Source organism: Choloepus didactylus, chromosome 9 (assembly GCF_015220235.1).
Source record: "Choloepus didactylus isolate mChoDid1 chromosome 9, mChoDid1.pri, whole genome shotgun sequence".
Classification (NCBI taxonomy): domain Eukaryota; kingdom Metazoa; phylum Chordata; class Mammalia; order Pilosa; family Megalonychidae; genus Choloepus; species Choloepus didactylus.
Genome location: NC_051315.1, coordinates 57,524,556 through 57,536,205, shown reverse-complemented (window position 1 = coordinate 57,536,205; position 11,650 = coordinate 57,524,556). Strand labels below are relative to the sequence as shown.

The 11,650-nt window shown below is 40.6% G+C and overlaps 1 protein-coding gene across 1 annotated transcript in view; it reads left to right on the top strand.

The window, feature by feature from the left end:
- Positions 1-11,650, top strand: part of LOC119543740 (high mobility group protein B1-like) — a 35,959-nt gene continuing 24,309 nt past the window's right edge. Inside the window, exons 1-2 of the mRNA XM_037848642.1 lie at positions 1-99; positions 794-1,279. Of these exons, the coding sequence (XP_037704570.1) occupies positions 1-99; positions 794-1,279 (585 nt within the window). The remainder of the gene's footprint in view (positions 100-793; positions 1,280-11,650) is intronic.

Below are 11,650 nucleotides of genomic sequence, written 5' to 3'. Positions count from 1 at the left end.
ATGACAGAAAATGCAGATGATGCAGGGACAACATTGAAGGGACAGTTTTCCTGGGGACCTGTCACTCTCTGGGAAATTCAGTGCTGCTTCTTGGTCCAGGTGATAAAATATGGCCCAGAGTTGGGACAAGGATCATTGTTCCTAACTCTGTGCAAACCAGCACCTCTCTGATGCTCAGTGGCTCTTAAGTGAGAGGACTCAGCAAATCGTCAAGGCCCCTGATATGCTCAGAAGACACACCACTGGTAGGGAAACTTTGGCAGAGGAAACAAAACATGGCAGCTGTTACATAGTGGCCTGGAGTACGGATAGGTCTGTAGGTGTGTCCCCTCTAGGAATGATAGAAATAGTGGGAGGGAAAGGGATACGTTTCTGGGGAAAGAGTGAAGTCAAGGACTTGAATTATTGGAGGCTTGAGCCCCTGTAATTTGGACATTAAAATGATTGCGATCTCACAGCACATCACCTCCTCACCCCACACCCCACCTCCAGGAAATCTCTGGTACAATTTCTGTATTCATTAATTAAAACTGAAAAGAATTTAGGGGAGGAATATAGCATAGTGATTATGTAAAAGAATGGATTCTGGAAATCAGCAGATTTCTGTCTTGGCATCCCATTTACTACTTGTATCATCTCAAACAAGTTATTCATCCTCTTTAAGACTGTTTTCTCATCTATAAAATAGAGGGTGTGGCATATGGTGCTTTCTAAAGTTAACAGCACCAATATATATTTCATCACACATGCTGTCTCATAAAATGACATTGACACTGCTTCATAAAGAAATTAGGTCTACGTATCTGCTAAAGAGAAAGGAAAATTTGAAGACATGGCCAAGGTGGACAAGGCCCATTATAAAAGAGAAATGAAAACCTATATCCATCCTAAAGAGGAAACAAAAAAGAAGTTCAAGGATCCTCATGCACCCAAGAGGCCTCCTCTGGCCTTTTTCTTATTTTGTTCTGCATATCACCCAAAAATCAAAGGCGAACATCCTGGCCTATCCACTGGTGATATTGCAAAGAAACTGAGAGAGACATGGAATGATAACAAGCAGCCTTATGAAAAGAAGACAGCTAAGCTAAAGGAGAAATACAGAAAGGTTATTGCTGCATACCAGGCTAAAGAAAAGCCTGATGTGGCAATAAAGGAAGTTGTCAAGGCTAAGAAAAGCAAGAAAAAGGAGGAGGAGGAAGACGAAGAAGATGAGGAAGATGATGGGGAAGAAGAAAATGAAGAAGACAACGATGAAGATGATGATGATGATTATGATGAAGTCAGTTCTGGTGCAGTTTTTTTCTTGTCTATAAAGCATTTAACCCCCCTGTATGCAACTCACTCCTTCTAAAGAAAAAAATTGAAATGTAAGGCTGTGACATATTTGTTTTTAAACTCTACAGTGTCTTTGTTTGTATAGTTAACAAACTACCAAATGTGTCTTTAGATAGCCCTGTCCTAGTGCTCTTTACAATAGCCACTAACCTTGCCTGGTACAGTATGGTGGTTGTAACTGGCATGGAAATTTAAAGCAGGTTCTTGTTGGTGCACAGCACAAATGAATTATATATGGGGATGATAGTTTTTTTCATCTTCAGTTGTTTCTGATGCAGCTTATTTAAATAATTGTCATTCTGTTAACTGAATATCACTCTTTAAGTGCAAAAAAAATGTTGCAGCTGTTTTATTGGCATTCTTAATGCTTCTAAGTAAATACAGTTTTTTTTAATTAAAAATAAAGAAATGAGGGTAGGGAAGAAGATGGCAGTATAGACAGGAGTGGAAGCTAGTTTGTCCCCCTGGAACAACTAATAAACAACCAGGAACAACTACTAAATAATCTGGAATAACTGCAGGGAGACAAACGTGATTGTCCACTCATCATACACCAACCTGAATTGGGAGAAATGCCCGAGATCGCAGCATAATATCTGTAAGTAAAAACTGTGGATTCAAGCCAGGAGCCCCCTCCCCTCATGGCCCAAACTGCATAGCCTCATGGTGCTAGAGAGCAGCACTTTCGGAGCAAGCGAATATAGCTCAGCTGAGCTCCAACTGGAGTTTTAATTAACAAACATGGACTGCACAATACAAGCTACGAATCCCCAACAACAAGAAAGAGGCTTTTGGTGATGACTGACCTCAGAGAGCCAGAGGGACTGGCCCTGAAGGGGGATTTCTGTCCCTTTTTTGGCTCAGTGGAGAAAGCCTCAGCCATTTTCAGCTCCCAGTGCTCTGACCCAGACAAGGTTGGAGACAGCACAAGCAAAGAGACTATTCAAATGTAAATTACTTCTCCCTAGGGGTTTTATCTTCCCTAAGAGGAGAGAGGTGGGACCCAGCTCTGCTATCCACCTTCCATTCAGAACCAGACCTGAAAGCCTGGGGAAAAACAGCCGTGGGCCATACCTCCTTGCACCAGTCTGGAGCTACAGGCTGACAGGTGTCACCTGCTAGGCAGAAAACCACAGTGACTTGAGGTCTCACAGGTATACCAATCTTCTAAGACACCCTCAGGGAAACCGGATACTATTCCCTCCTTCCAAGACCTGAGCCCATTCTGTTCTGGGAAAACCTGATTGGGGTAAACAAGGAAACCAGATGCCTAGACAATAGAAAACTACAACCTACACTAAGAAAAATGCAGATATGGCCCAGTCAAAGGAACAGATTTACACTTCAGCTAAGACACAGGAATTTAAACAACTAATACTAAATCAATTCAAAAAGTTTAGGGAAGATATGGCAAAAGAGATGAAGCATATAATGAAAACACTGGGCATACATAATGTAGAAATCGAAGTTCGAAAAAACAGCTGGCAGACTCTATGGAGATTAAAGGCACAACATAAGAGATGAAAGACACAATGGAAACATACAATAGCAGATCTCAAGAGGCAGAAGAGGGGAGGCGGGGCAAGATGACAGACTGGTGAGCTGTAAGTTTTAGTTACTCCTCCAGGAAAGTAGGTAAAAAGCCAGGAACTGCGTGGACTGGACACCACAGAGCAATCTGACTTTGGGCATACTTCATACAACACTCATGAAAACGTGGAACTGCTGAGATCAGTGAAATCTGTAAGTTTTTGCGGCCAGGGGACCCGCGCCCCTCCCTGCCAGGCTCAGTCCCGGGGGAGGAGGGGCTGTCAGCTCCGGGAAGGAGAAGGGAGAACTGCAGTGGCTGCTCTTATCGAAAACTCATTCTACTGATTCAAACTCCAACCATAGATAGACTGAGACCAGACACCAGAGACTCTGAGAGCAGCCAGCCCAGCAGAGAGGAGACAGGCATAGAAAAAAAACAACACGAAAAACTCCAAAATAAAAGCAGAGGATTTTTAGAGTTCTGGTGAACACAGAAAGGGGAAGGGCGGAGCTCAGGCCTTGAGGCGCATATGCAAATCCCGAAGCAAAGCTGATCTCTCTGCCCTGTGCACCTTTCCTTAATGGCCCTGGTTGCTTTGTCTATTAGCATTTCAATAACCCATTAGATCTCTGAGGAGGGCCATTTTTTTTTTTTGTTTTTGTTTTTGTTTTTTTTTTTTTTTTTTTTTAAATCCTTTTTGCTTTTTCTAAAACAATTACTCTGAGAAGCTCAATACAGAAAGCTTCAAAGAATTGCAATTTGGGCACGTCAAGTCAAGAGCAGAACTAAGAGAGCTCTGAGACAAAAGGCAATAATCCAGTGGCTGAGAAAATTCACTAAACACCACAACTTCCCAAGAAAAGGGGGGTGTCCGCTCACAGCCACCATCCTGGTGGACAGGAAACACTCCTGCCCATCGCCAGCCCCATAGCCCAGAGCTGCCCCAGACAACCCAGTGTGACGGAAGTGCTTCAAATAACAGGCACACACCACAAAACTGGGCGTGGACATTACCCTTCCCTGCAACCTCAGCTGAATGTCCCAGAGCTGGGAAGGTGGAGCAGTGTGAATTAACAAAGCCCCATTCAGCCATCATTTAAGCAGACTGGGAGCCTCCCTACACAGCCCAGCAGCCCAGAACTGCCCTGGGGGGACGGCACTCACCTGTGACATAGCACAGTCATCCCTCAACAGAGGACCCGGGGTGCACGGCCTGGAAGAGGGGCCCACTTGCAAGTCTCAGGAGCCATACGCCAATACCAAAGACTTGTGGGTCAGTGGCAGAGACAAACTGTGGCAGGACTGAACTGAAGGATTAGACTATTGCAGCAGCTTTAAAACTCTAGGATCATCAGGGAGATTTGATTGTTAGGGCCACCCCCCCTCCCCGACTGCCCAGAAACACGCCCCACATACAGGGCAGGCAACACCAACTACACACGCAAGCTTGGTACACCAATTGGGCCCCACAAGACTCACTCCCCCACTCACCAAAAAGGCTAAGCAGGGGAGATCTGGCTTGTGGAGAACAGGTGGCTCGTGGACACCACCTGCTGGTTAGTTAGAGAAAGTGTACTCCACGAAGCTGTAGATCTGATAAAGTAGAGATAAGGACTTCAATAGGTCTACAAACCCTAAAAGAACCCTATCAAGTTCAGCAAATGCCACGAGGCCAAAAACAACAGAAAATTATAAAGCATATGAAAAAACCAGACGATATGGATAACCCAAGCCCAAGCACCCAAATCAAAAGACCAGAAGAGACACAGCACCTTGAGCAGCTACTCAAAGAACTAAAGATGAACAATGAGACCATAGTACGGGATATGAAGGAAATCAAGAAGACCCTAGAAGAGCATAAAGAAGACATTGCAAGACTAAATAAAAAAATGGATGATCTTATGGAAATTAAAGAAACTGTTGACCAAATTAAAAAGATTCTGGACACTCATAGTACAAGACTAGAGGAAGTTGAACAACGAATCAGTGACCTGGAAGATGACAGAATGGAAAATGAAAGCATAAAAGAAAGAATGGGGAAAAAAATTGAAAAACTCGAAATGGACCTCAGGGATATGATAGATAATATGAAACGTCCGAATATAAGACTCATTGGTGTCCCAGAAGGGGAAGAAAAGGGTAAAGGTCTAGGAAGAGTATTCAAAGAAATTGTTGGGGAAAACTTCCCAAATCTTCTAAACAACATAAATACACAAATCATAAATGCTCAGCGAACTCCAAATAGAATAAATCCAAAAAAACCCACTTCAAGACATATACTGATCACACTGTCAAACATAGAAGAGAAGGAGCAAGTTCTGAAAGCAGCAAGAGAAAAGCAATTCACCACATACAAAGGAAACAGCATAAGACTAAGTAGTGACTACTCAGCAGCCACCATGGAGGCAAGAAGGCAGTGGCACGATATATTTAAAATTCTGAGTGAGAGGAATTTCCAGCCAAGAATACTTTATCCAGCAAATCTCTCCTTCAAATTTGAGGGAGAGCTTAAATTTTTCACAGACAAAGAAATGCTGAGAGAATTTGCTAACAAGAGACCTGCCCTACTGGAGATACTAAAGGGAGCCCTACAGACAGAGAAACAAAGACAGGAGAGAGAGACTTGGAGAAAGGTTCAGTACTAAAGAGATTCGGTATGGGTACAATAAAGGATATTAATAGAGAGAGGGAAAAATATGGCAAACATAATCCAAAGGATAAGATGGCCGATTCAAGAAATGCCTTCACGGTTTTAACGTTGAATGTAAATGGATTAAACTCCCCAATTAAAAGATATAGATTCGCAGAATGGATCAAAAAAATGAACCATCAATATGTTGCATACAAGAGACTCATCTTAGACACAGGGACACAAAGAAACTGAAAGTGAAAGGATGGAAAAAAATATTTCATGCAAGCTACAGCCAAAAGAAAGCAGGTGTAGCAATATTAATCTCAGATAAAATAGACTTCAAATGCAGGGATGTTTTGAGAGACAAAGAAGGCCACTACATACTAATAAAAGGGGCAATTCAGCAAGAAGAAATAACAATCATAAATGTCTCTGCACCCAATCAAGGTGCCACAAAATACATGAGAGAAACACTGGCAAAACTAAAGGAAGCAATTGATGTTTCCACAATAATTGTGGGAGACTTCAACACATCACTCTCTCCTATAGATAGATCAACCAGACAGAAGACCAATAAGGAAATTGAAAACCTAAACAATCTGATAAATGAATTAGATTTAACAGACATCTACAGGACATTACATCCCAAATCACCAGGATACACATACTTTTCTAGTGCTCACGGAACTTTCTCCAGAATAGATCATATGCTGGGACATAAAACAAGCCTCAATAAATTTAAAAAGATTGAAATTATTCAAAGCACATTCTCTGACCACAATGGAATACAATTAGAAGTCAATAACCATCAGAGACTTAGAAAATTCACAAATACCTGGAGGTTAAACAACACACTCCTAAACAATCAGTGGGTTAAAGAAGAAATAGCAAGAGAAATTGCTAAATATATAGAGACGAATGAAAATGAGAACACAACATACCAAAACCTATGGGATGCAGCAAAAGCAGTGCTAAGGGGGAAATTTATAGCACTAAATGCATATATTAAAAAGGAAGAAAGAGCCAAAATCAAAGAACTAATGGATCAACTGAAGAAGCTAGAAAATGAACAGCAAACCAATCCTAAACCAAGTAGAAGAAAAGAAATAACAAGGATTAAAGCAGAAATAAATGACATAGAGAACAAAAAAACAATAGAGAGGATAAATATCACCAAAAGTTGGTTCTTTGAGAAGATCAACAAGATTGACAAGCCCCTAGCTAGACTGACAAAATCAAAAAGAGAGAAGACCCATATAAACAAAATAATGAATGAAAAAGGTGACATAACTGCAGATCCTGAAGAAATTAAAAAAATTATAAGAGGATATTATGAACAACTGTATGGCAACAAACTGGATAATGTAGAAGAAATGGACAATTTCCTGGAAACATATGTACAACCTAGACTGACCAGAGAAGAAATAGAAGACCTCAACCAACCCATCACAAGCAAAGAGATCCAATCAGTCATCAAAAATCTTCCCACAAATAAATGCCCAGGGCCAGATGGCTTCACAGGGGAATTCTACCAAACTTTCCAGAAAGAACTGACACCAATCTTACTCAAACTCTTTCAAAACATTGAAAAAAATGGAACACTACCTAACTCATTTTATGAAGCTAACATCAATCTAATACCAAAAGCAGGCAAAGATGCTACAAAAAAGGAAAACTACCGGCCAATCTCCCTAATGAATATAGATGCAAAAATCCTCAACAAAATACTTGCAAATCGAATCCAAAGACACATTAAAAAAATCATACACCATGACCAAGTGGGGTTCATTCCAGGCATGCAAGGATGGTTCAACATAAGAAAAACAATCAATGTATTACAACACATTAACAAGTCAAAAGGGAAAAATCAATTGATCATCTCAATAGATGCTGAAAAAGCATTTGACAAAATCCAACATCCCTTTTTGATAAAAACACTTCAAAAGGTAGGAATTGAAGGAAACTTCCTCAACATGATAAAGAGCATATATGAAAAACCCACAGCCAGCATAGTACTCAATGGTGAGAGACTGAAAGCCTTCCCTCTAAGATCAGGAACAAGACAAGGATGCCCGCTGTCACCACTGTTATTCAACATTGTGCTGGAAGTGCTAGCCAGGGCAATCCGGCAAGACAAAGAAATAAAAGGCATCCAAATTGGAAAAGAAGAAGTAAAACTGTCATTGTTTGCAGATGATATGATCTTGTATCTAGAAAACCCTGAGAAATCAACGATACACCTACTAGAGCTAATAAACAAATTTAGCAAAGTAGTGGATACAAGATTAATGCACATAAGTCAGTAATGTTTCTATATGCTAGAAATGAACAAACTGAAGAGACACTCAAGAAAAAGATACCATTTTCAATAGCAACTAAAAAAATCAAGTACCTAGGAATAAACTTAACCAAAGATGTAAAAGACCTATACAAAGAAAACTACATAACTCTACTAAAAGAAATAGAAGGGGACCTTAAAAGATGGAAAAATATTCCATGTTCATGGATAGGAAGGCTAAATGTCATTAAGATGTCAATTCTACCCAAACTCATCTACAGATTCAATGCAATCCCAATCAAAATTCCAACAACCTACTTTGCAGACTTGGAAAAGCTAGTTATCAAATTTATTTGGAAAGGGAAGATGCCTCGAATTGCTAAAGACACTCTAAAAAAGAAAAACGAAGTGGGAGGACTTACACTCCCTGACTTTGAAGCTTATTATAAAGCCACAGTTGCCAAAACAGCATGGTACTGGCACAAAGATAGACATATAGATCAATGGAATCGAATTGAGAATTCAGAGATAGACCCTCAGATCTATGGCTGACTGATCTTTGATAAGGCCCCCAAAGTCACCGAACTGAGCCATAATGGTCTTTTCAACAAATGGGGCTGGGAGAGTTGGATATCCATATCCAAAAGAATGAAAGAGGACCCCTACCTCACCCCCTACACAAAAATTAACTCAAAATGGACCAAAGATCTCAATATAAAAGAAAGTACCATAAAACTCCTAGAAGATAATGTAGGAAAACATCTTCAAGACCTTGTATTAGGAGGCCACTTCCTAGACTTTACACCCAAAGCACAAGCAACAAAAGAGAAAATAGATAAATGGGAACTCCTCAAGCTTAGAAGTTTCTGCACCTCAAAGGAATTTCTCAAAAAGGTAAAGAGGCAGCCAACTCAATGGGAAAAAATTTTTGGAAACCATGTATCTGACAAAAGACTGATATCTTGCATATACAAAGAAATCCTACAACTCAATGACAATAGTACAGACAGCCCAATTATAAAATGGGCAAAAGATATGAAAAGACAGTTCTCTGAAGAGGAAATACAAATGGCCAAGAAACACATGAAAAAATGTTCAGCTTCACTAGCTATTAGAGAGATGCAAATTAAGACCACAATGAGATACCATCTAACACCGATTAGAATGGCTGCCATTAAACAAACAGGAAACTACAAATGCTGGAGGGGATGTGGAGAAATTGGAACTCTTATTCATTGTTGGTGGGACTGTATAATGGTTCAGCCACTCTGGAAGTCAGTCTGGCAGTTCCTTAGAAAACTAGATATAGAGCTACCATTCGATCCAGCGATTGCACTTCTCGGTATATACCCGGAAGATCGGAAAGCAGTGACACGAACAGATATCTGCACGCCAATGTTCATAGCAGCATTATTCACAATTGCCAAGAGATGGAAACAACCCAAATGTCCTTCAACAGATGAGTGGATAAATAAAATGTGGTATATACACACGATGGAATACTACGCGGCAGTAAGAAGGAACGATCTGGTGAAACATATGACAACATGGATGAACCTTGAAGACATAATGCTGAGCGAAATAAGCCAGGCACAAAAAGAGAAATATTATATGCTACCACTAATGTGAACTTTGAAAAATGTAAAACAAATGGTTTATAATGTAGAATGTAGGGGAACTAGCAGTAGAGAGCAATTAAGGAAGGGGGAACAATAATCCAAGAAGAACAGATAAGCTATTAAACGTTCTGGGGATGCCCAGAAATGACTATGGTCTGTTAATTTCTGATGGATGTAGTAGGAACAAGTTCACTGAAATATTGCTATATTATGTAACTTTCTTGGGGTAAAGTAGGAACATGTTGGAAGTTAAGCAGTTATGTTAGGTTAGTTGTCTTTTTCTTACTCCCTTGTTATGGTCTCTTTGAAATGTTCTTTTATTGTATGTTTGTTTTCTTTTTAACTTTTTTTTTCATACAGTTGATTTAAAAAAGAAGGGAAAGTTAAAAAAAAAAAAAAAGAAAAGAAAAAAGACAAACAAGGAAAAAAAAAATAAAAAAGATGTAGTGCCCCCTTGAGGAGCCTGTGGAGAATGCAGGGGTATTCGCCTACCCCACCTCCATGGTTGCTAACATGACCACAGACATAGGGGACTGGTGGTTTGATGGGTTGAGCCCTCTACCATAAGTTTTACCCTTGGGAAGACGGTTGCTGCAAAGGAGAGGCTAGGCCTCCCTGTATTTGTGCCTAAGAGTCTTCTCCTGAATGCCTCTTTGTTGCTCAGATGTGGCCCTCTCTCTCTGGCTAAGCCAACTTGAAAGGTGAAATCACTGCCCTCCCCCCTACGTGGGATCAGACACCCAGGGAAGTGAATCTCCCTGGCAACGTGGAATATGACTCCCGGGGAGGAATGTAGACCCGGCATCGTGGGATGGAGAACATCTTCTTGACCAAAAGGGGGATGTGAAAGGAAATGAAATAAGCTTCAGTGGCAGAGAGATTCCAAAACGAGCCGAGAGATCACTCTGGTGGGCACTCTTACGCACACTTTAGACAACCTTTTTTAGGTTCTAAAGAATTGGGGTAGCAGGTGGTGGATACCTGAAACTATTAAACTACAACCCAGAACCCATGAATCTCGAAGACAGTTGTATAAAAATGTAGCTTATGAGGGGTGACAGTGGGATTGGGAATGCCATAAGGAGCAAACTCCACTTTGTCTAGTTTATGGATGGATGTGTAGAAAAGTAGGGGAAGGAAACAAACAGACAAAGGTACCCAGTGTTCTTTTTTACTTCAATTGCTCTTTTTCACTCTAATTATTATTCTTGTTATTTTTGTGTGTGTGCTAATGAAGGTGTCAGGGATTGATTTAGGTGATGAATGTACAACTATGTAATGGTACTGTAAACAATCGAAAGTACAATTTGTTTTGTATGACTGCGTGGTATGTGAATATATCTCAATAAAATGATGATTAAAAAAAAAAAAAAAGAGGCAGAAGAAAACACTCAGGAACTGGAGAACAAGGCATCTGAAAGCCTATGCACAAAAGAACAGATAGAGAAAAGAATGGAAAAATATGAGCAACATCTCTGGAAACTTAAGGACAAAATGAAATGCAGAAATGTATGTGTCATTGGTGTCCCAGAAGGAGAAGAGAAGGGAAAAGGGGCAGAAGCAATAATAGAGGAAATAGTCAATGAAAGTTTCCCATCTCTTATGAAACACATAAAATTATGGATCCAAGAAGCACAGCATACCCCAAACAGAATAGATCTGAATAGGCCTATGCCAAGACACTTAATAATTAGATGATCAAATGTCAAAGATAAAGAGAGAATTCTGAAAGCAGCAAGAGAAAAGCGATCCATCACATACAAAGGAAGCTGGGTAAGACTATGTGTGGATTTCTCAATAGAAACATGGAGGCAAGAAGGAAGTGGGGTGATATATTTAAGATACTTAAAGAGAAAAACCACCAGCCAAGAATCCTATATCCAGCAAAACTGTCCTTCAAATATGAGGGAGAGGGAGGTGGGGCAAGATGGTGGAGTGGTGAGGTGTAGGTTTTAGTTACTCCTCCAGGGCAGCAGGTAGAATGCCAGGAACTGCGTGGACTGGACACCGGAGAGCAATTTGACTTTGGGCATACTTCATACAACACTCTTGAATGCGTGGAACAACTGAAGTCAGTGAAATCTTTAAGTTCCGTGGCCAGGGGACCCAAGCGCCTCCCTGCCAGGCTCAGTCCCATGGGAGGAGGGGCCGTTGGTGCTGGAAATGAGGAGGGAGAACTGCAGTTGCAGCTCTTATTGAAACCACAGATGTCTGATCCAAACTCCAAACATAGATAGACTGAGACCAGACACTGG